This window comes from Pseudopipra pipra, chromosome 3, assembly GCF_036250125.1.
Source record: "Pseudopipra pipra isolate bDixPip1 chromosome 3, bDixPip1.hap1, whole genome shotgun sequence".
NCBI lineage: Eukaryota > Metazoa > Chordata > Aves > Passeriformes > Pipridae > Pseudopipra > Pseudopipra pipra.
Genome location: NC_087551.1, coordinates 975,749 through 1,002,803, shown reverse-complemented (window position 1 = coordinate 1,002,803; position 27,055 = coordinate 975,749). Strand labels below are relative to the sequence as shown.

At 58.8% G+C, this 27,055-nt stretch overlaps 2 protein-coding genes across 5 annotated transcripts; both read left to right on the top strand.

Moving 5' to 3' along the window:
- Window positions 1–989: 989 nt before the first annotated feature.
- On the top strand, window positions 990–19,524 carry MERTK (MER proto-oncogene, tyrosine kinase). 4 transcript variants are annotated; one of them, XM_064647437.1, is made up of 19 exons: window positions 990–1,392; window positions 5,273–5,627; window positions 5,858–5,958; window positions 6,110–6,283; window positions 7,495–7,581; window positions 8,179–8,294; window positions 10,627–10,810; window positions 11,062–11,213; window positions 13,654–13,837; window positions 14,189–14,309; window positions 15,431–15,516; window positions 15,609–15,704; window positions 16,081–16,161; window positions 16,430–16,522; window positions 16,642–16,760; window positions 16,966–17,075; window positions 17,230–17,389; window positions 17,688–17,824; window positions 18,993–19,524. In XM_064647437.1, the coding sequence occupies exons 1-19, from the start codon at window positions 1,323–1,325 to the stop codon at window positions 19,465–19,467; spliced, it is 2,901 nt and encodes a 966-aa protein (XP_064503507.1). In that variant the 5' UTR covers window positions 990–1,322; the 3' UTR covers window positions 19,468–19,524. The 4 variants fall into 4 exon arrangements, with proteins under 4 accessions (XP_064503507.1, XP_064503504.1, XP_064503506.1 ...); XM_064647434.1 differs by having other exon boundaries at window positions 14,156–14,309; XM_064647436.1 differs by having other exon boundaries at window positions 991–1,392; window positions 13,687–13,837; window positions 14,156–14,309.
- Window positions 19,525–19,628: 104 nt separating this feature from the next.
- FBLN7 (fibulin 7) lies at window positions 19,629–26,958 on the top strand. The gene is made up of 8 exons (XM_064647438.1): window positions 19,629–20,847; window positions 22,039–22,198; window positions 22,666–22,836; window positions 23,116–23,241; window positions 23,317–23,454; window positions 24,421–24,558; window positions 25,591–25,729; window positions 25,854–26,958. Exons 1-8 carry the CDS (start codon window positions 20,752–20,754, stop codon window positions 26,224–26,226), a joined length of 1,341 nt encoding a protein of 446 aa, XP_064503508.1. The 5' UTR covers window positions 19,629–20,751; the 3' UTR covers window positions 26,227–26,958.
- Window positions 26,959–27,055: the final 97 nt, after the last annotated feature.

Below are 27,055 nucleotides of genomic sequence, written 5' to 3'. Positions count from 1 at the left end.
CCCAGTGCCACGTGCCCTTCCTCTGGCTGCTGATGGCTTCAAGATGTGGGAAGCTGGTCCGGGAGGAAAATTCAATCCCTGTCACCAATGCCTGGGAATGTGCAGTGAATAAGCAGCTTTGCAAGTCAAGGAAACCTGGGAGTGATTTGTTCTTTTTTTTTTCTTTTTTTTTTAACTGAATTTAACAAGTTCTTTCTTCCCAGCTGGGAAATACTTCAGACTGGATTATTTCAGTCACAACGAGTCCTGATTCCCCAGATCCCAGTCCCTTCATGTTTGTGGTGGGGGAAATGCTCGTGGCCTCAATATGGCTTGGTCCCAAATGTCTTCAGGCAAGGCCAGAGCTGGGGCAGGTCTGGAATACCCAGGAACTCCATCTTTTCCTTCCCGTGCCAGACAAAAAGAAGGTCAATATTTTTGCTAGGGAAATGCAGGTTTTGTCGTGGAATCCCTGAGGGAGCTGGGGGGGCTCAGCCTGGAGAAAAGGAGGCTCAGGGGGGACCTTCTCGCTCATTGAATCATGAAGTGGTTTGGGTTGGAAGGGACCTTAGAGCTCATCTTGTGAACAAGGACACCTTCCACTATCCCAGATTGCTCCAATCCCCGCCCCACCTGTCCTTGGACACTAATGGGGTTGGGGCAGAGCAGATTTGAGCCAGGTGGGAGTCGGGCTCTGCTCACAGTTAACAAGCAACAGGTGAAGAGGAAACGTCCTCCAGCTGTGCCGGCGGAGATTTAGGTTGGACACCGGGAAAAAAAAATCCTTTGCCCAAAGTGCTGTCCATCCCTGGCACAGGCCGGACTCCCCATCCCTGGGGGGGATTAAGCAGACGCGTAGATGTGGCCCTTGGTGGCACGGCCGGGGCAGCGCCGGGGGCGCGGTTTGAGCCCCGCAGCGCCGGTGCCGCCGGTGCCTCCCCCGCGGGGCCCCGCTGGAGGCGGGACGGGACGGGGACGGGATGGGATGGGACGGGACGGGGCGGAGCGGCGGCGCTGGCGGCCCCCGGGAGCGGCGGAGCGGAGCCGGTCCCGCTGCCCGGCCCGGGGCCGCTGGCGGAGCGCTCCTGGGGCCGCTCCCGGTGGCACTGACGGAGCGGTCCCGATCGCGGTCCCGGTGGCACTGACGGAGCTGTGGCAGTGACGGAGCGGTGGCGGTGGCACTGACGGAACTGTGGCAGTGACGGAGCGGTCCCGGTCGCGGTCCCGGTGGCACTGACGGAGCGGTGGCAGTGACGGAGCGGTCCCGGTGGCACTGACGGAGCGGTGGCAGTGACGGAGCGGTCCCGGCGGCAGTGACGGAGCGGTGGCGGTGGCGGCAGGCGATGGGTACCGGGCGCTGGGCGCTGCTCTGGGCGCTGCTGGCGGCCCTGCGCCCGCCCCGCGGAGGGGCCGGTGAGTCCGGGAGGGATCCCGGGGGCGTGGGGGGGGGGCACGAGGACATCCCGAGGGGATCCCGGGATGGGGGACGGGTCTTTATGTGCGGGACGCGGGAGCGCTTTTGCCGCGGGTGCTGCTCCGGGCGCTCAACCCCGCGGCCGGGCTGTGCCGTGGGCACCGCGGATCCCGGCACGGCTGGACCCCGGGGAGAAGCTCCGCGGGGGTTTCCCTGCGGGTTTCTGGCGGCATCGCAAACCAGAGTGTGTCTGGATGTGCTGGCACACAGGGTCTGGATGTCCAGGACACAGGGTTTGACTGTCCTGGTTCACTGAGTCTGGCTGTCTTGGCACACAGGGTCTGGCTGTCCTGGGAGAACAGGGTTAGGCTGTCCTGGTTCACTGGGTCTGGCAGTCCCTGGACACAAGGTCTGGCAGTCCCTGGACACAAGGTCTGGCTGTCCTGGCACATGGGGTCTGGCAGTCCCAGGACATGGGTTTTGAATGTCCTGGAACATATAGTTTGGCTGGTTCTGGAACAGAGGGTCTGGCTGTCCCAGGACTCAAGGTCTGACTGTTGTGGAACACAGGGTCTGGCTGTCCTGGCATACTGGGCACACAGGGTCTGGGTGTCCTGGCACACAGGGTCTGGCTGTCTTGGGATGTGGGATTTGGCCATCCTGGCACACAGGGTTTGGTTGTTCTGGGACACAGCTCTGCCTCTGCAGTGTGGTCCTGTCCCAGTACTTCGCTGCCTGATGTGCCTCTGCTTGCTGGGGACGCCACGACAGTGAGGGAGCACAAACTGTGACAGATCAGTCTGGGATTTATCCCGTTAGCCATGAGCCAGCCGTGTAGCAGTGCTGGGAGAAATCATCGGGAATGACCCCGGGTTGTGGCCCTTCGCAGTGCTGGCAGTTTGGTGGCTTTTCAGCTCCACGTGCAGAGAGAAATGTGGAGATAAAGCAGTTTTCGGACTTCAGAAGTCCTGTGACCAGGGCTGCCCGACCTTTGGGCACAGCTGGGAGCTGCTGGGGGTCCACAGCCCCTGCTCAGGGATGCTGGGGGGTCCCAGAGTAGCTGTGCAGATGGAATTTGGCAGGGAAGGCAGGAATGTGAGTGTTTGCTTTGGGCAGGGGGGAGTTAAAGCCCTGACTCTGTCACAGCAGGAGCCTGCAGAGGGGAGGGGGAACTCAGTGTGGGTATAACCAGGAATCCTGGGCTTGTTTATACAAAAGGTGTTTGAATCCTGAGGGTCTCTTTGAATTCCGGGGGGAAGTTCGCTTCTTATAATCACAGAATCGTTTGGCTTGGAAAAGATCATTAAGGTCATAGAGTCATTAATCTGACACTGCCAGGTCTGCCACAGCTCCCAGGGGATGGGGAGCAGGAAACCCCACAGGCAGGGGTTCCTCATTCTTTCTGCTCAACAAGTGCCTGAGCAGAAAGCTGTGCCAGCAGGTGAATTACTTCCAGCAGCGGGAATCCCAGGGCTAGGGATGTAGCCAGCTTTTTGGCAGACTTGGATGCAGCAGAAGACCTTGCTGTGTCGGTCCTGGGGTGTGCAGCTCCCTGCTTGTTGCTGCTGATCCATAATGAAGTACCCTGGCAGATTTTCCTGCTACAACTCCGTTCTCCAGGGCAGTAACGGAGAAAGGCACGTGGGGGCTTCTGGGCTGGGCAGAAAGAGGTGTCTTTGTTAGCCCTTGAGTTCTGCTCTGATCCCAGGTGTTCTGAGAGCAGTGCTGCACTTGCAGGGGGTTGGATTTCCACGCCAGCTTTTCCCTCAGGCCAGGCTGTGGTTGGGACAGGAGCTGCTCCTGCACCCACGCAGGCACGCTGGGCTTGCAGCTCCCTGGCTTCAGCCTGGCCCTCTGGAGCCAGCCTAACTGCTCTGGCTGCAGGGAAGGGCTGCCCTGCCACACAGGGGCAGAGGTGCCATGATATCCACATCCCAAACTTCTGTGGGTGGAAGGGATACCCACAAGGGCAGCGCTGGATATGAGAAATTCCTGTTGTTACATGAGTCAGAGGGGAAAGTATTTCATTCCTGGGCCGGCAAACACCTCTTCCCACTTAATTAGTGTAAAAAACAAGGCTGAGATCCTCTGCCTTTACTTGAAGCAGCCCAGGGAAGCAGAAATCATCCCAGGGCACACATCCATGTGCTCCCAGGCCAGGGGTCCGAGCTGGGGGAGCTGCTCCGGCCAGAGCCGGAACGCTCCAAATGGAGCATGAAAACAGCACTTTGAGGTTGGATTGTGCCGGGCAGCGAGAGCAGCTCCAGCCTGAGTGACCTCCGGGAAGAGCAGGGGAGGGAAGGGAATTCGGGGTCGCTCCCTTGTTTGCTTTTGGCAGATCCCTTGGGGCGGGGGGGAGGTTTGTTGCAGAGCACGTCCCTCCGTGGAAGTCTCGCTGCGTTTTGCAGCAGTCACATGGCCTTTGTTTGTGCTGGGATGTGAGGCTTAGGAAGCAGGTTGGAAAAGCCTCGGGTCTTTTTGTTTCTTTCTGCGAGGGAAGCCCATTGTGTTGCAGGGGAGCCAGGGAGAGCCTCCCCCTTCCCCTCTGCACCGCCGGACCCCGCAGGGCTTAAAAAACCCTCCCCTGCTTTCTGTCCTCGCGTTTTAACCACTTCTTGAGGGTTAAAACCAGTGATTTAGCAAAGGGAGATATATCCAGCCTGAAAATTCGGTTGTGTTTCTTGGCTCCAGGGAAAACACACCAGGCTCGTGCCCCATTACTCACAACAGTGGTGACGTAGCTTTAAAAACTTGCTGTTTGATGTTTGAGGTCCTCAAAACCTGCCCCAAACCAAACTCAGCCCGAGCTCAGGTTCAAATAAAAGGGTTGTGCTTTCTTTCTCTCTTTTTTTAAACTGCGAATAATTGTTTGTTTTGTTTTGTTTTAACTTGGAAGAGGGAAATTAATTTAGTTGAAATTCCTGTCTGGCACAATGCCTTTGCTTGCTGAAAGGGAGACTTAGCACTCTGCCTGGGATTGCTGATGGCTGTGAAAGCCTTGGGAAGCTCAGAAATGGTCCAGTAAAATCACCCACACGTGGTGTATCCTCTGGATTTTCTCTCTTTAAAAATGTACATTTTTGGGAGAGGGAATTCCTTTATGTGGAGCTGCTTTTCACTTTGGCTGTGACTGGGTGGGAAGTGCTGGGAGGGAGGGGGAAAACACCATTATAGGACTGTTTTATGATCTGTAGGTGGGGGCATGAAGCTGGTAAATAGCCTTCCCTTGGGAAAAAATGTGGGAAAAGACTCTAGAAGAGCAGCACTAAACAGCAGCTGGCTCCTACACACTGTCTGAAGGCATTTCTCTGTCTGACTGCAGCTATTTTCCCAGGAAAGGCAGTTGAGTGGAGGCACTTAACTTAGCAAAAGTTGACTCAGAGCATGTCCCACTCTTGGAGCAGCTCCCTTGTCCTGGGAAGGGAATGGCATCACCAGCAGAGCCTAAAATCAGTGAAATTCCTGTCGGGAGCTCTTCCTCTGCCCCAGCTGAAAATGCTTGAGATGAGGCCCTGAAAGGGGCTTGCTGGTGTAAAGTCCCAAATTCCTGCTGCCCAGGGATCCTTTTATATTCCAGTCCCAGGGGTGCAGTGCAGCAGGAATAGCTCCTGCCTCTGCCCTGCCCCAAAAGATGTAGCTGAGTGAATTCTTTAGCTTTAAAAATGGCTTTTTTGGAGGTGCTGCTTGTACGTGGTCAGTCCTGGGACGACCCCCCGCTCCACGTTTCCTCCCTGGGGCTCCTGGGAGAGGTCTGAGAGGTGTTGTGGTTTTGGCAGTGGAAACGAGCTGCTTTTAGTTGTTCTTGGAAGGGGCTCAGCAGGGTTTTGGAGGGGGGCACTTGCTGCCTGGCGGTGACAAACCCAAGGTCTTCTCTTGCAGATGGTGCTGACCAAGCTCTAGGTGTGAGGCTGGACCCGTTGGCAGATTCCCACCGCCCGGAGCACGGTGTGGCCGCCGTTGGCCACTGGCCTCGCCGGAGCCCCAGGGAGGAGCCCCCCAGCAGCTCCCCGGGACAGCTGAAGTTCAACCCCACGGTGCGACACATCGTGATCAACGAGCACAGGGACGTCACCTTTAACTGCTCCATCAAAGTGCCCCAGGCGCTGCTGCGGCCGGACGCCCCCGGCATCTCCCTGTGGAAGGACGGCAGGGAGCTGCACGCCCTGGACCGCATCGCCAGCAGCCACTTCGAGATTCCCGACGAGGAGGAGGTGTCCATGACCTCCACCTTCAGGTGAGCGCCGCTGTCCTTCCCGGGCGGGAAGGAGAGGTGCCCGACGAGGGACTGCCGCGTGACTAGCAGGGGTTTGGGACTGGGATTAGGGTTCCCAAAGCCTGGCTTTGCAAGCCCAGGTTATCCCGGTGTGTGCCGTGGGGTGGTTGGTGCTGGATAGAACCCATCCCCGGGCTGGAGCGTTGCCGTGGCCTCCAGAGCCCCAACGTGCTCTCCGTTCCCTCCGGCAGCATCCTGGCGGCCCAGCGCTCGGACAACGGCTCCTACGTCTGCAAACTCAACATCTCTGGCATGGAGGTGGTGTCAGATCCCATCCTGGTGCAGCTGGAAGGTGAGCAGGAGGGGAGGGAGACGTGGAGCGCCGTGCCCCGGCTGAGCGGCGTCCCTGGGGGCCGCGAGCTGGGAGCTGTTCTCCAGGGATGGGGAATCCCTGTTGGGAAGGGGCCTGTACCTTTGGCACTGAGAGTCGCTTCCCTGGCCAGGCCTCCCGCACTTCATCCGGCAGCCGGAGAGGCTGAACGTGAGCAGGGGCCGCCCGTTCAACCTGACGTGCCAGGCCGTGGGGCCGCCGGAGCCGGTGGGCATCTTCTGGTTCCGCAACAACGTCCGCCTCAACGAGCAGCCCCTCGTGTCCCCGTCCGTGCTGACCGTGCCAGGTGAGCCCGGCTGGGGCACCTCTGGGTGGTGGCAGGAGGGAGGGCAGGGTGGGAAGGTGCCCCGTGTCACCTCAGAGCCTGTCCCGCTGCCCTCGCGCTCCCATTATAGGGGTATAGGGTGTATGTGTCCCTGTCACAGCCCTGGGCACCACTCTTAAATCATGGGATATTCCCAGTTGGAAGGGACCCACAAGGATCACCGAGTCCAGCTCTCAAGTGAATGGCCCAGGAAACCCCATCCAAGCCCCTCTGGCTGCTGCCAGAAATTTCTTCCTTGGAAAAGGCAGATGCTCAAATGGCCCTTCCCTGAGCAAGAAGCAGATTTTTTCCTTCAGTGTGTGGCTGTGCCGACAAGAAACTGCTGCTCTCATGGGCTGCTTGACTGGTGGTCCCCTTTCCATGTCTCTGGAAGAGCCTGGGGTGGTCCCAGCAGCATGCCTCCATTCCAGCCGGTGGAGCACAGGGAGAAAAATCCTTTGTGTCCCATAAAACCAACTGGGCAGAGGCAAAAGAGGGGGGATTTTTTACCTTTGCTTGTGAGGAGAAGGCCATTAGTTAATTAACAGCCAGGCTATAACTGACTGGTCTTGGCATCCAGAGGCGGCCTTTAAAGGGCAGTGAAAGCAGGAAGAAGTGACTCATTCCTCTTGGATGTCCTTGCATCCGGCTGGCACTCGCTCGGTTGGGTCACTGGAACAGTCCTGCTCCTGGCCCGGGAGCACTGGGATGAGCCAGCACTCATGGCACGTCCATGGCAGCAGCAACCAGGAGGCACCTCCAGTAAACCCTTGGCAAAAGAGCCAGAAATGCTGAGCCCAGGGGGAAGCCAGCAGCCATCCCCCCCCCGCCCCGGGTATTTCCAGTGGTCCTTGTCTGCGATCAGCTGGAGATTTGAGCAATCTTTGACAAGCAATCAGTCATCTGACCCAGCCCGGGGGCTCTTCTGCTTTCTGCCTTTCCCCTTTTGAGGGCAGAGGGAAGGGGGAGGTTGTGCAAGGGGCCAGTAGGGACGCACCGTGGCACACGCGTGTTCCCGGCGTGGGACAGGGTTGAGCCGGGCCGTGGGGTCACCCCCGGGCACGAGTGCCACACGTGTGAGCGACAGACCTTCTGTGCTGCTCGAGGTGGTGAAGCCTAAGGGAGGAAGGCGGGAGGGTTCTGGTGGGGTTGGGTGCGTGTCCAGTGCCCAGGGACGTGTTTGTTCCCCGCAGGAATCAACGAGACGACGCTGTTCAGCTGCGAGGCCCACAACAGCAAAGGGCTCACGGCGTCCAGCCCCGGCCAGGTCAACGTCAAAGGTCAGCCACGGGACCCTCCCTTTCCCTGCTAAACCCCTGTGTCCAAGCAGGAGCTCTCCACACTTCCAAGCACTCGTCCCACACAGGCTGAGGGAGATCCCATTTAGGACTCCCAGACTTATTTTTTTCCCCTGTTTTAATCCTGTATTTAAAGTGGGATCTACATCCATTCCATCATCCCGGGCTTGGGGAGGAAGCACCAAAGAGCACATTTGAAAGCAGAACTGTCAGCCCTGGGTTTAGGAAGGGCTGTATCACTCTTTTCCTTCCTTCACAATTTTCCACAGGAAACGGTGGAAATTGCTGACATTCCTAACGGGAGCCACGCCGGCAACACGAGGAAGGTGTTCCCCAAATATGTCATTGCCTCTAAGCAACGCAGAGTGCTCACAAATATAGAACACGCTCAAAATAGTCCTGAAAATGACCTTTCTTGTGCTTCCTTATCTGGTGGTCCAGCCCATCCACAGGACTCCGATGGGGGAGGATCCAGCAGCCGGAGCCAGGGCCGTGCCTGGGGGTCATTCCTGAACCCCAGGAGCTGCCAGGGAAAACCAGCATGTCCTGCAGCTGAGTGTCCTTGGTTTCTCCCTGCAGGAATCCCATCTGCGCCCGTCAGCGTGCGTGTCCTCAACAGGACAGCCCATGGCATCGGGATCTCCTGGGAGCCGGGCTTTGATGCCTTCTCTGCCTTCAACAGCTGCAGGGTCCAGGTAAACATCCAGGATTCCCCCCTGTCCCTCAGCCCTCCTCACATGGATGCTCCAAGGCAGGTGGGAGTCGGTGGTGTTTGGCATGGACTGCATGGATTTCCTGGAATCCTGGGATGGTTTGGGTTGGAAGGGACCTTAAAGATCACCTTGTGATGCCCATGTCCCATGGGCAGGGACATCTTGCTCCCAGCCCCATCCAGCCTGGCCTTAGACACTTCCAGGGATGGGGCAGCCACAGCTTCTCTGGGCAACCTGTGCCAGGGCCTCCCCACCCTCACAGCCAAGAATTCCTTCCCAATATCCCATCTAGCCCTGCCCTCTGTCAGTGGGAAGCCATTCCCCCTTGTCCCCTCACTCTCTGCCCTTTTCCAAAGCCCCTCCCCAGCTCTCTTGGAGTCCCTTTCCTCATGGGCAAGACAGTCAGGTTGTCATTTTCACAGAGAGATTCCCAGAAATGCTCCAAGGAACTTTTTGGGAAGCCTGGAGTTGCTGCAGCCACTTGCTCGTCCTGGTCAAACACCTCCCAAACCAGCAGCATTCCCAGTGGGGTTTGGAGAGAGGCAGGTTTCCCTCAGCTCCCCACTCCTTGCGAACACTGGGAAGGAGCTGAGGGGTTGCCTGTCTCCTAGACAAGTCAGGGAATGCCACTTCCATGCCCTGCAGGCCTTTTCCACCTGCTCTCCGTGGCTGGTTTCCCAGTTCAAGCCCATTTGCTCTCACGGATATGGTTTTTATCCTGGACAGTCTCCACTCCAGCTGAGATGACACGTGGCTGGAGGAGGTGTGTGAAGGCAGGTAAAAGTGAAAGCAGTTCCAGGGAGGGAAGGTACCAGAGCTAATATTAGCATGGTAGCTGCTGCTGCCTTCCAGCTGGAGCTTGAGAAGCGGGGTGGAGAGCCAAGGAATTTCCTCTGACACAACATTCAGGGGCTGTCAGTAGGAAACAGCCTCTTGAACTGGAAAACAAGAGCTGATTTCTGGCAAAAAACACAGCTGTGACTCAGCCCTTTTTGCTCCTGTCCCCTTTGATAATCCCACCGCCCGAGTGACTCACTCCCAGCTGTCCCACCTGCCCAGTTCCAACTCTTTCGGTTTGCAAACATCCTGATTTTCTTAAAAAAAAAAAAAAAGGCACGGATTTGATGGACTCTCTCCAGAAGATGAGCTGAGGATGGAGCTGGATGCTCAGGGCAAGAGCTGGGCCCGGCGGTGCTTTTGGGGACACATCGTGTGTGTTCCCTGGTCACTGACAGCTTGGGGACCTCCTCACAGGCTCTGCCCATGGAGGTGGCATTCCCTGACTTCTCCAGGAGACCCCTCAGCTCCTTCCCAGTGTTTGTAAGGAGTGTGGAGCCGAGGGAATCCTGCCCCTCTAAACCCCGGTGGAAAGGCTGCTTGCCTGGGAAGTGTTTGACCAGGACAAGCAAGTGGCTGCAGCAACTCCACGCTTGCAAAGAGCAACTTGGAGCATTTCTGGGCATCTCTCCGTGGAAAGACACGGCAACCTGAGGCTGAAGGCTGTTCCCTTTCATTTTGGCTGGAAAACACTGATGCTGAGACCATCCTGGAATACCCAGGGGGGTGCTCTTGCTGCTTGAGCACAAGGGCAGGTCTCCTGCCATCCCAACACCTGGATGGAGGCTTTTGAGAGGACTGCAGGACCTTCTGCACGTGGGGCACGCCAAAATACATCCTGTGGGTTGGGTTGTCTTCTCAGTGATCTGCCTCACTCTCACTGGTGTTCCTTGTTCTTGCTCTTCCCTCTTTCCTCCCACCGTCCCACTCAGGTGGTGCTTCCCACAAAAAGGCACGTCCTGGAGAGCTTGCAGGGGCTGTGTGGGCAATTCCATGGGGGCTCCACATCCAGCCCTTTGGGGAGAGAGCAATTTACCTTCCTGCAAAAAGCAGGACTTGTTTTTGGGATGTTAAATTCATCCAAGCTGCCAAATGTAATGATGGAGCCTGACTAGGCCTAGGATTAATCCCGTGGCATCCAACGGTGCTAAATCCTGTTTTCCAGTGATATGTTGCACAGAAAAAGGACTTTCTTTTGTTTATTTGGTGTGTACTGCCTGGTCATTTTATTTGGGGTTCCTTTGGCTCCTCCTTCCCAACATCTCTTCCATGTCCCTGCTGCAGGGGTGTCTTCTCCACACATGTTGGATCCCTCTTCCTGGGTCCCATCAGGACCTGCCCTCAGCTCTCCAGCGTGCAGGAACACAGCCCTGATGGGAAGCAGGGCTCCGGATCCTGTTTTCCCTCGTCAGATTCCTGCTCCCCTGCAGGTTGTCGCTGACTAATCCCTGTTTGTGGGCTGATTGTTCCAATTAAGGTGGAGGAAGCCGTTCCACGAGGCAACGTCTCCCTTCTGCTCTTCAGCACGTCGGTGCCCCCCCACGGGTACCACATCCAGCAGCTGGAGCCCATGGAGAGCTACAACATCCGCGTTTCCTGCAGGAATGAGGTCGGCTGGTCGGCGTTCGGCCCCTGGATATCCGCCAGCACCACTGAGGGAGGTAGGAAACCAGGAGTGGAGACTGGGAAAAGGGTTTCCCTGCCCTGGGAAAAGCAGCCGTGCTTCGTGCAGGGCTCCCTGGATGAGATGCTGCTCTGGAGTCGTGGTGGCTCAAAGGGTTGGGAAAGGAAATTTCCCCATCGGCCATCACGGGCCGAAGGAAATCCCATGGGATTTCTGGTCAGCTCCTGGCTGGTTTTCCATCAGACTCCTCACCCATCCCTTCCCCTCCTTTCCCTCCGATGCCTGCAGCTCCGACCACGCCGCCGCTGAACGTCACAGTGTCCTTCAATGAGTCCAGCTCCTCGCTGGAGATCCGGTGGGTGAAGCCACCCCTGGGCAGGATCCACGGGGACCTGCAGGGATATCACGTCCAGTACAGGTGGCAGAGCTCCAAGGGGATGGTGAGTCCCTGGGAAAATGGGGAAGAAGGGCTGAAGCCTAGGGAAAAAAAAAATCCCAGCAGGGATGTCCAGATCGGTCCTGGTGCTTCCTTATGTTCCTTTGGAGCCTGTTTGTGCTGCCTCGTGCTTCCCTCTGGATTTCTGCCATACAAACCATCCCTCTCCTGTGTCTGTGTAACTCCCGGCCCTGCGGTCAGTCCGAAGGCGCGTGGGAGAGCGTATTCCCTGGATTTTGAGTTGCTCCTGCTCAGGTGGGATTTGTCCCGTGCATTAACTCCTCTGCAAACCCACGGCACAGAGTTCCAGAGCTCGAGGAACACTTGGGGCCAAAGCCCTGGCTGTGAGTGCGTGAAATCATCCGGCAACCCCTTGCTTGCCTTTTCCAGGATTTGGGAGGCAGCCTGCAGGAATTTTCTAGGGCGAGGTTGGCCTGGCCTCTGTGGGCGCAAGAGCCTCAATCCAGGCTCTGCCAGAGGGCAGGAGCCTCTGGATAACATGTCCAGCTGTTGCCTCTGCCCTGTGGTTTGGGCTTGTGGCAGCCTGAACCCGGCGTGGAAACTGTGACTCACCCCCTAATTTTGTAGGATGCTGCATTTTCTGTTCTCCTTTTGCTCCTCTGGAAAAAAAAAAACCACACAAACAAGAAAAGCCCATATAGATGCAGCCTGAATAAAGCCAGGGAAACAATATCCTGGTCTTGTGACCAGCAGGGAAAAAAAAACCTGCTGACGGCTTTGTCGTCTGTCCAGCACAAGGGCCAAACCCTGCCCTTGCCCTTTAAGCCCTGGGAGACTGTTTTTTGTTGTTGTTGTTGTTATTCTTTCACCCATTTCCCTGCTCAAGTGCTTATGGAGGGAAATTTTCTCCAGTTCTCAATTTTAACAGGAGCCTGAGTCACGGGAGTGACGTGCTTTATGTGCAGGGGAGCTTTGACCCCTCAGAAAGTTCCTCCAAAGGTTGGACTCGATGATCTCTGACGTCATTTCCAACTCTTATTTCGCAGAATCATTTTCACCAAGTCCCCAGGTTTTGGCCCTGGACAGGCTAAATATGGACTGCCCCAAAATAACCACGAGTTTTGCCAGGATAAAGTCATGGTGGAGCTGGATCTCTGTGTCACAGGGCCACCTGCAGGTCTCTCCACAACCAGGAAAAACTCAAAAAAGTCGGTTTATTTTGCTCTTAAACCGGCAGCTCCTGTTTGAGCCAAGGCTGCCGCATCTGGGATGTGAAGGAATTCCTCAACTACCACAAAACTCCTGAAAAAACCATCAAATTTGGCAGGTCTGCCCTGCTTTGTGCTTACTGTCTGTGACATCAGCAGGGTCTGTCCTCAGCTGACACAGCAGAGCCCTCTGGGACAGGGAAGGATCCCGGGGCATTTTTAGGCTGCTGGTAGGGAAAGGACCTCATGTGGAGGCTGGAGGAAGGCAGGAATGTGGGAATGGGGGCGGCAGCAGGTCCCAGCTCCCGCCACTACCCAGTGATGCAGAAACGCTCCCGGAGCTGGGGGGTTTCACATCCATTCCCGTGGCTTTTGTGGGACTGGGAACAGAAACCGGCTCCCTGTGAGCAGCTCTGATTCCCTTCTCCTCACCCACTGATGCCCCTCACCTCCTGATTCCCTCCTTCTCTCCCACAGATCCCCCTTGGCTCCACTCCCTCCTCCTTGCTCACCGATCCCCCTCATCTCCTGACTCCCTCCTGCTCTCCCACCGATCCCTCTCGGCTCCTGCTTTTTTCTGGGATGTCCACGAAGGAGCCGGGCTCTGCTGGGCACAGCCTGCCAGATGTTTTGATTGCAGCTGGGCAGCTGTTTTGCAGCTGGAAATCGGCAGAGAGCAGCAGCAGCAGCACTTTCTGAGCTGAAAACAACCAGGGAGCTGCAGGGAATTTGCAGGGAAAGACTCCCGTGTTTTTTCCCAAGGCCTGTGCTATGGGACACGCCGCCTCCTGCCACGACGCTGGGCAAGGGAGCAGTCCTTAGAGCTGGAAATATAATTAGCTCAACACAAAAACCACAGGCAGAAAATACCTGCCCTAAGATCTGCCTCCTGTTGGGCAGAGCACTCGGACAATCCCACCAGGAGCGCGCAGGGAGCTCGGAGGCTCTGTGAGTGCTGAGGCTCATGGGGCTCCAGTGGCCACAGGGAGGACTGAGGGTCACAATCCTTGTGAGATCCCATTCCCACCTCTTTCCTGGCTCAGGCTGCCGGCGCTGCTGCTGCTGAGAAGCAAAGAGGGCCAAAACCACGAGGATTTGAACGGGAAACGCTGCCCGGCTCCTTTCCCGATCCCATCCGGCCCTCGCACACAGGGCCATTCTTCTCCCTAAATAGCCCAGTGCTGCATTTCCTCCGGGCTGGGAAGGCAAAGCCATTCCAAAGGTTGCCAGGGGGACAGTTCTCAGTGAATGCCCGGGTCTCCCTGCGTTCCCCAGCCCAGGGTGTTCTCCCTGTGCCGTCCCCAGCAGGACGTCTCTGCCGAGGTGTGGCTGAACTCCAGCGTGGCCGTGCTGCCCGTGGTGGCCACCAACGCCACCTGCTCCGTCCGCGTGGCCGCCGTCACCAAGGGAGGGGTGGGACCCTTCAGCCTTCCCGTGGACATCTTCATCCCCAGCACCGGTAAGGAGATGCCCGTCCCTGCCCCGGGGGAGCAGGGTGGGATGATGGGAAGCACCCAGGGCGTGCTTCCCGTGCCCGGCCAAGCCCTTTGCCATCCCTCCATTCCCATTTGGACACTTCCCCTGCCAGCCAAGGAGCAGGGACTGTCATTTGGGAGCAGGAGATCTTGCTCTCCACGTGCAGCCTCGCTCCTCATTCCCTCTCCTCCCACGTAACCCTTCTCTGGGCTCGGCTCCAGCCCCTGGGAATTCCTCCCCTGAGCCCTGGGTGCTGCAGGCTGACTCTCCCACCGGCTCCATTAACAGGATGTTTTCTTAGGATTAATAACCTCAGCCCCATCTTTGACTCCAGCCTCTGGGAACGCCGACTCCTTTGTCGTGGCCCTGGGCTTTATCTGCGGGACCGTCGCTGTCGGGCTCATCCTCTGCTTGTCCGTGGTCATCCAGAAACGATGTGTGGAAACAAAATATGGGTAAGGGGAGGGAGAACTGGGCAGGTCCCAGGCGGGTGGGTGGCCAGCGGATTTGGGGACAAGGTCTCTATCTCCAGGACTGGTGGTGTTGCCACAAGTGGCATTTTTTATGGTGGGGGACTGAGTGTATTTTTGCTGCAGTGATGGTATTTCCTTCCCTCCCTTGCCCAGCACTTCACCTTTCGCTCACTATTCCTATTTCTAAAGGGAAGTGCAACTTGGTGTGGGAGTTGTTTTGACATGGAGGTGAGAGGGCAGAGATGTCTTCTCTGTGACCTGAGGGAACGGCTGGAGCTGTGTCCAGGGAGGTTTAGGTTGGATCTCAGGAAAAGGTTCCTCCCCAGAGAGTGATTGGGCACTGGACAGGCTCCCCAGGGCAGTGGGCACAGCACCAAGGCTGCCAGAGCTCCAGGAGGGTTTGGACAATGCTCTCAGGGACAGGGTGGGATTGCTGTGTCCTGGGGTGTCCTGTGCAGGGCCAGAAGCTGGACGTGATGATCCCTGTGGGTCCCTTCCAACCCAGGATATTCCATGATTCTGTAATATCCTGTGGCCTAGAGAAACCCCTCCTGCCTCATCCCACGCTCCGGTTCCACGGCCCAGTGTTGTTTAAATAACACAGACAAAGGGCTGTGTTCCCCTACAATAAGCCAACACTACTCACTCATCCTTGTGACTTCCCAAGTGGCATTAACTGCCCCGTGCTCCCAGTATGGAAACTGGTGGTGTGTAAGGATCCCTTTCTGAACTGGTGTAGCGTTGTCACTCTTTCCCTGCTCCAGCCCCGGAGCATCCTGCCCTGTTTTTGCTCCCCAGAGCTGGACCTGCAGCAGAGGGGCTGTGCAGCGTCTCCAGCAGCATTCCTACCAGCACAGACTGCTCCTGGAGTAGGAAATGAGTATCCTATTTCCTCCCCAAAACCTCTGTGACTCACTCCTTGATGCCCGGGCCTCCTTTATGGAGTGGCTGTTTTGCCGGGCCGTTGTAGGCGATGGAGCTGGTCCAGCCAGGGGGAAATGAAAAACGGGCATTTCCTCCTTCCCTACGGATCCCACGGGTAGCCAATTCCTTCATCCAAGCAGCCACCTGCGTCCCAGCAAGGTGTGTTTCTGTCCCACCAGGAATGCTTTCAGCGGGAACGACCTGGAGCTGGCGGTGAGCTACACGGCCAAGAAGTCCTACTGCCGGAGAGCCGTGGAGCTCACGCGTAAGGATGACTTGTTATCCTTCTCCAAGGAGGTTCAGGGGGTTGGGGCAGCAGGTTGGAGGTGACTGAGCTGCTGTTCCCTTCTCCTGCAGTGGGAAGCCTAGGAGTCAGCAGGGAACTCCAGCAGAAGCTGCAGGATGTGGTCGTGGACAGAAATGCCCTGAGCCTGGGGAAGGTCCTGGGAGAGGGTGAGTGGAGAGCTGGGAGTGGACATACGGGATATGGGGCTGCTGCTCTTCCCTACATCACCCCCAGCTCCAGGCCCAGGGGATGTGGGGAGATGGTGGGACAAGGCAACCGAGTGCCCTGGGTTCATAGAATCACGGAATCCTGGAATGGTTTGGGTTGGATGGGACCTTAAAACTCATTTTGTTCCAAATCCCTGCCACGGGCAGAGAACCTTCCACGAGCCCAGGTTGTTCTCCTTGTGTTCACTGACAAGGAACAAGCCTTCCCCTGGCTTTTCTGGGGACGAGGTCTCCATCTTTTCAGGGACATAGCAGTGTCCTGAAAGGTGGTGCTTTGGACTGTAGATAAAGGGATTTCTTCTTTCCCATGGCACAGGGGAGTTCGGATCAGTGATGGAGGGACGCCTCAGCCAGCCTGAAGGTGTCCCACAGAAGGTGGCTGTGAAGACCATGAAGTGTAAGTAATTCCCAGTCCTCCCAGGACTGTGTTTATCCCACTGGATGCCAGCATTCCCACTACCTCTCTCAGGAACAGCATCCTGGCACCAATTTGTGGCCCCTCTGCCACAGCTCCTGGTGCCATCAGGAAGGGACACTCCTATCAGACATCCAAGGATGGTGGAGCCATCCTGGTGATCCCTTTCCCATGCAGGAGCTGTGCTGTGAGGGGAGGTGGCAGCAGCAACGCTCGGTGTTAAACCTCCTTCTTTTTCTCTGCTTCCCAGTGGATAACTTCTCCCAGAGGGAGATAGAGGAGTTCCTCAGTGAAGCAGCGTGCATGAAGGACTTTGACCATCCCAATGTCATCAAGCTCCTGGGTATGGAATGTCACTCCCTGCCCTCCAGCTGGGATTTGGGCTGGGGAGCCTGGCCTGGATCCTGCACGGATCCATGGGAGACCGTGGTGCCTTTTCCAAGCTGTCTGTGTTTTTCCCAGGAGTGTGCATCGAGCTGAGCTCCCAGCAGATCCCCAAGCCAATGGTGATCCTGCCATTCATGAAATATGGGGACCTGCACAGCTTCCTGCTCCGTTCCCGGCTGGAGATGGCCCCCCAGGTAGGGAGCACCCGGAGCAGTGGGATTGGGGTGGGAAAGGATCCCTCTGCAGCTCCTGCAGGCTCGTGGTTCAAGGAATGGCCCAGTCCGAGGGATGAACGTCTGGAATGTCAGCTGGCAGCCCCGGACGGGGAAGCCTTTTGGATCAGCCCCCACGTGCTTCCCAAAGGCCTCACGCTGCCTAATCCCCACCTTCCCTTCCCAGTTCGTGCCCCCGCAGACACTGGTGAAGTTCATGGTGGACATCGCCCTGGGGATGGAGTATCTGAGCAGCAGGAACTTCCTGCACAGGGACCTGGCGGCTCGGAACTGCATGTGAGTTTGTTTTCCTGGGAACACCGGCGGGAAACCCTGGGGATTTACGGCCCGGCTCGGCTCCCTTCCCTACAACCTCCCTCGCTCTCGGGAGGCAGAGCTCAGCCCCGGGTTTGTGCTCCGGGATGGAGCTTTCCCTGGTTTCCCCCGGCAGGCTGCGGGATGACATGACGGTGTGCGTGGCAGACTTTGGCCTGTCCAAGAAGATCTACAGCGGGGATTACTACCGGCAGGGCCGGATAGCCAAGATGCCGGTGAAGTGGATCGCCATCGAGTCCCTGGCCGACCGTGTCTACACCACCAAGAGCGACGTGGTAGGTGGAGGAAAAGCTGGGAACCAAACCCTGTGCTCCAGTTGTTGTTGTTCCCTGGAAGTGCCAGAGGGGCAGGAGGCTGTGGGTGACCTTTCCCTGCCGGCCCGGCCTCCTGCCGTGGGTTTGTCCCCACGGCTCGCCCCTGCCATGCCGGCGCTTGTTATTCCCGGTTTTTGGGAGGGTGGCAGCTCTGCCCGTTGTGCCTGGCACGCCGGGCAGTGACCTTTGCCCATGAAAAGGGTCATTCATTCCCCCCGGAGTGTCCTTTCAGCGCTGTCCTTTCCCTTTGTCCCCGCAGTGGGCCTTTGGCGTCACGATGTGGGAGATCGCGACGCGCGGGATGACGCCCTACCCGGGGGTGCAGAACCACGAGATCTACGAGTTCCTCTTCCACGGGCAGCGCCTCAAGAAGCCCGAGGATTGCTCGGACGAGCTGTGAGTACCGGAACCCCGCTCCCGGGCTCCACCACGTTCTGGATGAAAAGTACCCTGGGAATGAGCTCACAGATCCGATAGGTCTCCCAAGTTTTGATGTGCCTAAGGGCCACATCCTGTGTCACCCTCCCTGTGTCACCCGGGGAGGGAAAAGCAGCTGAACTCCAGGCAACAATCCCAACAGGTGTCCCCTAGGCAGAAGTGATGGTTTTTTGCACAGATGAGCTGAGGTCACCAGGAGCAGTCAGGGACAGGATTTTTTTAGTGCTTTATTTCTTTATTTTTTTTGGTTTAGTTTAGACATTTTTAGCCAGGAGGTCCTTCCTGCCTGGTGATGCTCCTCTGTGCCCCACAAAACCCCCCTCTAGGGCCCTTCATGGCCTCAAATCCATAAATCTGGAAACCTCGAACCTGGATTTCTGAGCAGCTCAGCAAAGGCTTTTCTCCCGAGTTTCCTTCCTGAGTTTCCTTTGGTGCCACTAGAGCTGAAAATGTTTAATCTCCCCGTGGCTAAGAATCCAAACCGGATAAACTGAGTTGTGCAATGTTTCCTAAAAGGCTCCTCTTCCAGCGCCTGTTCCTGAAGGAAGCGGCGAAGGAACCTTTTTAGATCCCGCCTGCCCGAGGCTGGGGAAGAGGTGTGTGCCCAGCTGGGACCTGCTGGGAGCTCCCAGTGCTCCCTGACATCCAGCCTGGGAGCAGGCACCTGCCAAGAGAGGGACTGGGCATCCCTGATGCAGAACTGGGATGTTCCCAGGGAACAGATCCCGGGGCTGTGCTGGGAGAGACTTGTAACACTTCTGACAGCAGCTTGGGCTGATCAGTCCCTGCCCTTTGGAAACAGACCGAGCAGAGGGAGTTGTTTTCGCTTGGTTTTCATGGAAAGCTCAAGGCTTGCCCAGTTTGGAGGGAAGCTGGGAATTAACCCCCTATCTCCCTTAATCCAGAGAAATACAGGCTGCCAGAGAAGCTGTGACTGCCCCATCCCTGGGAGTGTTCAAGGCTAGGTTGGACAGGGCTTGGAGCAACCTGGGATAGGGGAAGGTGTCCCTGCCCATGGCAGGGGGTGGAACTGGATGGGCTTTAAGGTCCCTTCCAGCCCAAACCAGTCTGGGATTCTGGGGTTCTGGGATCCTCTGAGATAACCATGCTCCTCTCCCATCCCCAGGTACGAAGTCATGTCTGCGTGCTGGAGAGCCGACCCTGCCGCCCGCCCCACCTTCTCCCAGCTCAAGGTCCACCTGGAGAAGCTGCTGGAGAACCTGCCCAGCTCCAAGGGCTCCGGGGAGGCCATCTACATCAACACCAGCCTGCCCGAGCAGAGCCCGGACTCCACCCAGGATTCGGGCTTCCCGCAGGCGGACTCAGACTTGGATGCCGGGGAGGTGTCGGAGCCCGGCTCTCCCGGCGCGGAGGCGGCGCTGGTGGCCGTGGATGTGCATCCCGGCGAGCCCTGGGGGACGAGGTACGTGGTGGAGGAGCAGCTGGGCGGCCTGGCCGAGGATCCCTACGTCCCGCTGCTGCCCGGGGCCGGCTCGGAGCCAGGGAGCCGCTGGAGCCAGGCCAGCACTCTGCCGGCACCGGAGCCGCCGCGGGCCGAGAGCCGCGGGGAGGACTCGGAAGTGCCGCCGGGAAAGGTGTGAGCGGGCACCAGGACAAGGACACAGAGGGTGTATTTTAATAAACGGTCGTCTCTTTTACTTGTTATCTCCCGCACGGTTTTCCTGGCGGAGTCTGGCCCTTCCCGGGAGCTCCTTCCTTGGGCTGAAGGTACCGAGGGTTTGGAATCGACACTGTAATTATTTTTCTGTAATTGTTTTTCTTTCCCAGAAGGACCAGAGCGGGGTGGGGCGAGCAGTGCCGAGGGGCTGGAGCTCCCCACGCTGAGTGGGCAGCGAGCCTTGCAGGGCCTGGTGTTTTCCCACTTTTCCACTGTGTGTTGAGGATTTTGGGATGGTCTAGGCTCTTGCTACAGAACCTGCTGGGGGACTTCATGCTGCAAGAAATCATGGAAAATGGCAGTAGGAACCCCAACAGGAGCAGTGTGTGCTCCTGCATTCCTTGCTCCCAGAGAGCAGGTTCCCATCCATCCACTTGCAGAGGAACCGTCAGTCCTGTCGCAACAACGGGGAAACAGGAGTCTGTGAGGGGGGTCCCGGGAGGGCTGGAGCCCCCCAGCCATGGCCTGGCCCTTCCCTGCTGCCCATTCTCTGTTTTGGGGGGATTTCTGCTGCTTCCCTTCAGGCAGCGACTGGAGCCGGACCCTGCGCTCTGTGCAGCACCTCCCGCCTCTCCAGGGGGCGCAGGGGGTGGGAAAGGGGCTGGAGAAGGGAGTACCGGGCTGGGAGAAGATGCAGAGCTGGGAAAGGGGGTCCCGAGCCTGGGCAGGTGGTCCTGGCCCAGGCGGAGCGGGGGGACCTTCGGGGGCTCTCCCACAAGGTGCTCGCTCCACACGGCAGCGGCAGAAACAGGTTTTGTGGGGGAAAAAGCCCAAGCCCTGTGGGGACGGGCCGGTGTCCCGGGGGATGGATGCCCGGAGCCGGCCGGTGTCCCATGGGATGGATGCGCGGGGCCGTGCCGGTGTCCCATGGGATGGATGCGCGGGGCCGTGCCGGTGTCCCATGGGATGGATGCGCGGGGCCGTGCCGGTGTCCTATGGGATGCGGGGGGCCGTGCCGGTGTCCTATGGGATGGATGTGCGGGGCCGTGCCGGTGTCCCATGGGATGGATGGGGGGGCCGTGCCGGTGTTCCATGGGGTGGATGAGGGGGCCGTGCCGGTATCCCACGGGATGGATGTGCGGGGCCGTGCCGGCGCCGGGGCGGGGAAGCGCCGCGTCCCCTGCACGGGGCAGCGCGGGGGCGGCGCGGGCGGGGCGGGGAGAGCGCGGGGAGCCGGTCCCGGAGAGCGGCGGGGCCGCACCGCACCATGCCGGGGGTGCCGGGGCCGCGGGGCCGCCTCCCGCCGCTGCTGCTGCCGCTGCTGCTGCTGCTGCTGCCGCTCCCGGCCGCGCCGGCCGCCCAGGTGAGCGGGGAGCGGGACCCCGGGAGGGGCTTTATGGGGGGGCACGGGGCTCCTCTCCCCTTCCCGCCCCCTCCCCGGAGCCGGAGCGCCCCGACAGTCCTGCGGTGCGATCCCCGCTCCTGCCCCGGGCCCCGGCAAACAGGTGGGCGAAGTCCCAAACCGCGCTGAAACCGCGCTTAAACCGCGCCCGGCTTCCTTCGGGCTATTTCCCCCCCCCCCTCTTACCCCACACCTGAAGCTGCCCCCGAGCACACCGGCAGCAAAGAGTGCCCGTTTGGGGGTTTTGGCGGGGACTTTACGGCTTCGCGATGGCTCAGCATCCCGGCGGAGCTCGCGCTGGCTCCCGGAGTTAAACCCAGCCCTAACAAAGAGCTGTTTATTAAAGCCAGCGACGCGCCAGCATCTATTTGCTTTTACCTCCCTTCCTCTGGGACCGGGGTATCCCAGAGCTGCCGGCACAGTCCAGCTCATCCCCACCGGCAGCCCGGGACCCCCGAAACTGCTCCCAGGGAACCAGAGGACACCCAGTGCGTTCTTTGCTGGCGCTGGCGTGTTTCTCCTCCCGTTTTGGAAGCGGGAATCGTTTCGGTGTGGTTATGAAAGAGGGGGAAGGAATCCCTTGAGCCAGGTGGGTCAGAGCCCACCGGCTCAACTTACTTTCCCAAAGCTCCACAGCCCCTCTGTGCTGTCTCCCCACTGCGCTGCCTTGGATCTCTGAGCTCTGGCTTTGCTTTTTTTTTTTTGCCTCGGTTTTAAGTCAATTCCACAGGAATCCCATAATAACGGTGCCCGTCTCCGGCATGAGTCAGTCCCGAGGGAGCGATCGGTTTGCAGGCAGGAGTCCCACCAGCGTTCCTGGCCCCGGCAGAGCTCACAAGACAGCTGTTTTCCTCTTGTTTTGTCATGTGGCAGCGGGACGGGGCTCTGGAGCTCCAGCAGGACGAAACATGAGTTATAGCATCTCTCCCAGGGCTGACAAAGCCATCCCAGCTCTGCCCGGAGCGCGGCGTCACCCGGGTACATTCCAGGGAGGAAGCCTGGGCTGAGGACTTCTTGCCCAGGTGGAAAAAACTCCTGAATCTGCGTAAATGGGGGGGGGGAATACAAAATCAGTAGTTGGATCCCGGGTGGCGCGGCAGCACCGGCACCGGAGCGGGATCCCCATCCCCGTCCCCATCCCTGTTCCCGCAGAGCTGCCTCAGCAGGCAGCAGCTCCTGGCCGCCATCCGGCAGATGCAGCAGCTGCTGAAGGGGCAGGAGACGCGTTTTTCCGAGGGGCTCCGTGTCATGAGGAGCCGGCTCAGCTCCCTCCACTCCACCCTGGCCAAGGCAGCTCCAGAGGCACTCACCGGTGAGTCCTTCCCGGCCTCCCATGGCCTCGGAGCACCCGGGGTGGGCACGGGCAGCTCGGGATGCTCAGGGCCGGGACAGGTGGAAGTCTGGGCGTGGAGTCACTGGGATTCAGGTTGGCAATTCCTGCTGTAAATTGGAGAGCTTCTCCAGCCTGGGGAAGGTGAAAAGGATGAGAAGCCCTCACTGGCAAAGCACAGAAGCAGGCTGGAAAACTGGTGTCTCCAGCAAAAAGGCCACAGTTTGGTGCTGGGAGCATGAAGGGGGGGCAAAAATGCCACCAATTCCCTGCCAGCCCCAACATCCCTGCCAGGCGCTCCTTGCGGGGCTGGATGTTGTCAGCGGGACAATATTCCAGGAAAACAACATGTAAAGGGAGGATTGGAGGGACTGGGTGAGCTCGGGAGAGCTGGGAATGGGAAGGATAAGGCCCCCCCCAAGCTGACCCCTCTCCCTGTGGTCTCGCAGTCTCCTGTCCTGCCCTCCAAGCCCCCACGGATGGGAGGAAGTTCGGCACCAAGTACTTGGTGGAGCACGAGGTTCACTTCACCTGCGACCCAGGTTTCCAGCTCCTGGGCTCCAGCACACGGATGTGCCAGGCCAACGGCACCTGGAGCGGGCAGGAGCCCCGCTGTGAAGGTACCACTCCTTCCCTGTCCAGGAATGGTGCTTGGAAGAGCAGGATGTACCGTGGCCTTATTTGAGTATGGGGAGCTTTGGGGGCTCACCAAACGGGGAGGGATCACAGCTGCCTCCCAACATCCCCGGGGACGCTGCTCAAGGAAAACTGGGAATTACAGGTGGAGCCTCCCCAGCAGCTCAGCAGCAGAGATGAGGGGGGAAAAAGCATCGGGGCGCTGCGGGGTCCGGAGCATTCCCAAAGGAAGGTAATGTGGAACGTGGCTGCTTTTCCCGCAGAGATCAGCGAGTGCTCGAGCAGCCCCTGCCAGAACGGCGGGACGTGCCTGGAGGGGCTCAACCAGTTCAGGTGCCTCTGCCCCCAGCAGTGGACTGGAGCCACCTGCCAGCACCGGGCACAGACGGGTGGGTGACCCTTCCCCAGGGGGGTGAGCTGGGGGTGCTCCGTGCCCCTTCCTCACCCCGGCGTGTCCCCCCCAGCTCCTCCCGCCTGGAGCGTGACGGACGACCCCGCGTTCAGCCGCCAGCCCCGCTGTGCCCAGGTGGCCCAGGCCCAGCAGTGCAGCTGCGATCCCGGCTTCCACATGAACGGAACGGCCGCCAACGGGCTCTGCCAGGGTGAGCCATGCTGGGAACCAGACATGGGCGGGGGATGCGGGGCCCTCGCGGAGTCGCGGCACGGGGCGGGTTGGAAGGACCACAGCAGGTGAGCACGTGGCACAGGGTTGTGTCCAGGTGGCTCTGGAATATCTCCAGGGAGGGAGCCTCCGTGCCTTCCCTGGGCATTGTGCTCCAGTGTTCAGGTGGAGCTTCCTGGGCATCAGTTCCTGCCCATTCCCTCTTGTCCTGTTGCTGGGCCCCCCTGGTCCAGCCTCTGACACTTCCCTCTGGATAATGATAAAGATGGATAAGGTCCCCTCTCAGCTTCTTCCTGAGGCTGAACAGCCCCAGCTCCCTCATCTCTTGTAGGAGATGCTCCAGTCCTTTCCTCATGTCCTCTGGACCTGCTCCAGGAGCTCCATGTCCTTGTCCTGAGGAGCCCAGACCTGGACCAGGCACTGCAGATGTGCCTCAGAGGGCTGAGCAGAGGGGAAGGATCCCCTCCCTGACCCGCTGCCAGTGCTCTTCCCAGTGCATCCCAGGACCCCATTGGCCTTCCTGGCTCCCAGAGCACACTGCTGGGCACGGACAGCTTGGTCCTTCTCCATGGAGCTGCTTCCCAGCCTGTGCTGGTGCCTGGGGTTGTTGCTCCTCAGGTGCAGGACCTGCATTTGCCGCTATGGAATTCCAGACAGTTCCTCTCCAGCCTTCCAAAGGGCTGCACAGCACCCCGGGAGATCAGCCACTATTCCCAGTTTTGTGTTGGCAGGGACCTCGCTGAGGAGGCTCCAACCCCTTCATCCAAGTCCTGGATGGACGAGTTAAAACTGGGCTCAGTATCAACCCTTGGGGGACTCTGTGCTGCTGATCCCAATCCCCTGGGATCTGCCACTGCCCAGTTCCCAACCCGCCTCGCCTCCCACTCTTCCCGAGTTTTCCCAGCAGGATGCTGTGGGATCCTGGCTGAATCCCTGTTCTCTGCAGACCTCAACGAGTGTGAGGTGTTCCAGCGGGATGGGGGTCCCCGGCTCTGTGCCCATTCCTGTGTCAACCTTCCCGGCTCCTTCCGCTGCTCCTGCCCCTCCGGATACGTCCTCCTGGGAGATGGCAAGAGCTGCGAAGGTGAGGGGGGGGCTGGAATCCACGTGTTCCCAAGGGATTTTTCATTTCCCCCTCCCCTTTCTCTCCATTTCCACAGGCAGAAATCCGAGGGGGTTGGCACAGAGGGGAGGGTGAGGATGGAGCGACGTTTTTGGGGATGGAGGCGGATGGAGGATGTTTGGGTTGGCGGGAGCTCCGGCTGGATGGGGAGCTGGGCAGGGAAACGCATCCCAGGGTTGTGCTGGGGGAGGGAGGGAAGGGAAATCTCCACCTGAGGGCTTCAAAGAGCCCCCAAAATTAAAAGAAAATGCTTTTCTGGAAGCTCCTCTCTCTCCTTTCCCTTTTCCTTTTTCTGTCTCCCTTCTCCCCTTTCTCCTTCCCCTCCCAGAGGGGGGGGAAGAAGATGGAGTGATGCTTTGGGGCTGCACCTCCCTGAAAATGGGGATGCCTCCAAAACAGAGAATCCCTGGGAAGAACCAAAAATAATATTAGAACCCCAGAATTCCACAGCAGGGCACCAGCTCGGAGGGCAGTGTCCTCTCCCCCAGTCCCAGGGAAGTTGGGAAGCGGGTGGGAACGGTGGGAGGCCAGCCCTGCTAAAAGGCTCCTCCTGAAAAACAGGGAAATTTTCTGCTGGAATGTGTTGATTGCTGGAGTTCAGGGTGAGAAAATCACGATTTCCCCTTTTCTCCCTGATTTCCACGTGTTCCATGGTGTCTTGTTATTGCTCCCAGCAAACCCTCTGCATTCCAGCTCCTCCAGGTGTCCCACGGGTGTTTAGTAAATAAAAGGGGATAGTGTGTCCAAACAACTGAGCAGAAAGTTTGGAAAAGCAGCTGCCCTCCTGCTGCCATTAACCCTTGCTGGCCCAGGGCAGAGCCTGGGGAGAGGAGATGGGATTTTGGGATGTTCCCAGCCATACTCCCGTATTTTCTGAGTCCTATTTGACCCATTTCAAGGTGGTTTTGCCTATTTTCCACTGGAGTGTCCCTAAAAGCGAGGTTGGTTGGAGTCTCCCAGGGTCCTGACCTGCTGCCCGCCCCTGTTTTCCAGACATCGACGAGTGTTCCCTCTCCCAGGATAACTGCACGGGCGGGAGCACCTGCATCAACACCGGGGGGGGGTTCCAGTGCGTCACCCCCCGGTGCCCCCCGGCCGTCGGGAACGTCTCCTACGTCAAAACCTCCCCCTTGTAAGTGTGGTTTGGCACCAAACCCACGGCACGGCATCCCTACGGATACAACACCGAGGGAGGCGGGGGGGCACATGGATCCTGCGTCCCCAAAAACCTCCTCCCTCGCTTTTCCCCTCCGCAGCCAGTGCGAGCGCAACCCCTGCCCGATGGAGAGCCGGTCGTGCCACCACGCTCCCAAAACCATCTCCTTCCACTACCTGCCGCTGCCCTCGCGGCTCGTGGCTCCCACGCCGCTGTTCCGCATGGCCACGGCGGCGGCTCCCGGCCGGCCGGGCCCCGACAGCCTCCGCTTCGGGATCGCGGGCGGGAACAGCCGCGGGCACTTCGTGGTGCAGCGCTCGGACCGGCACACCGGGGAGCTCATCCTGGTGCAGAGCCTGCAGGGCCCCCAGACCGTCCAGGTGGACGTGGACATGTCCGAGTACCTGGACCGGGTCTTCCAGGCCAAGCACTTGTCCAAAATCACCCTCTTTGTCTCCGCCTATGAGTTTTAGGGGAGGCGGCGCTGGCGGCTCCCGGGCCCCGCTCAGCGTCCTGTCCTGAGGTGCTTCCCAGGTGGACTGACACCTGCCTGTGTGCAGGAGGAAAACCCAAACGAGGTGGAAAAGAAGTGGGAAGTGGGGCTCCATCCTCACCCCCAGGAGGGGATGTCCTACAGCCACCTGATTTCCTTAGGATTCCTGCTTTTTCCTTTAGGAAGGCAGTGAAGCAGAGCATGTGGGAGGAGGGGGGCTCCTGGCCTTTCCCGCTCTCCTCCCTGCTGGCCTGGGATTGCTTGGACCCCGGCTCCCTAAAAACATGCCTCTGCTTCCCTTTGGATGCTTAGAATCTCCCCGGAGCCTGCTGGGGATTGAGGTCCATGGCCTTTATCCCCTGGGATTGATCAGGGCTGGAAAACTCCATGAACATCCACCTGGCTGGCTCCTGGTGCCCTCCTTGGCAAGCTGGGCAAAGGAGGAATCCCAGCGCTATCCCTGCTCCTTAAACCTCCCCAGTGGGAATCCCCCATGGATCTCCCTCATCGTGACCTCCCGGCTGCGTGTGGAGGTGGGAATATTCCCTGCTCCACCAGCCACAGCTTCCATCCTGGTGTAGGAGCGCTGGGGAGAGCTGGGATTCGGCTCTTCCCGGGGGGATTCACCCCCGTGCTTGTGCATGTTCTCCTGACATTCTGCATGTTCCCACATTCTGCTGGATTTAGCACAATTAAAGGATGATATAAAGGATGGCACCAGAGTGAAGCACCCAATGGATGTGTGGATGGTGGGAATGCTCATCTGGAGCCATCCAGGAGAGCTCTGGGTCTGGTGGGGCAAGAATCTG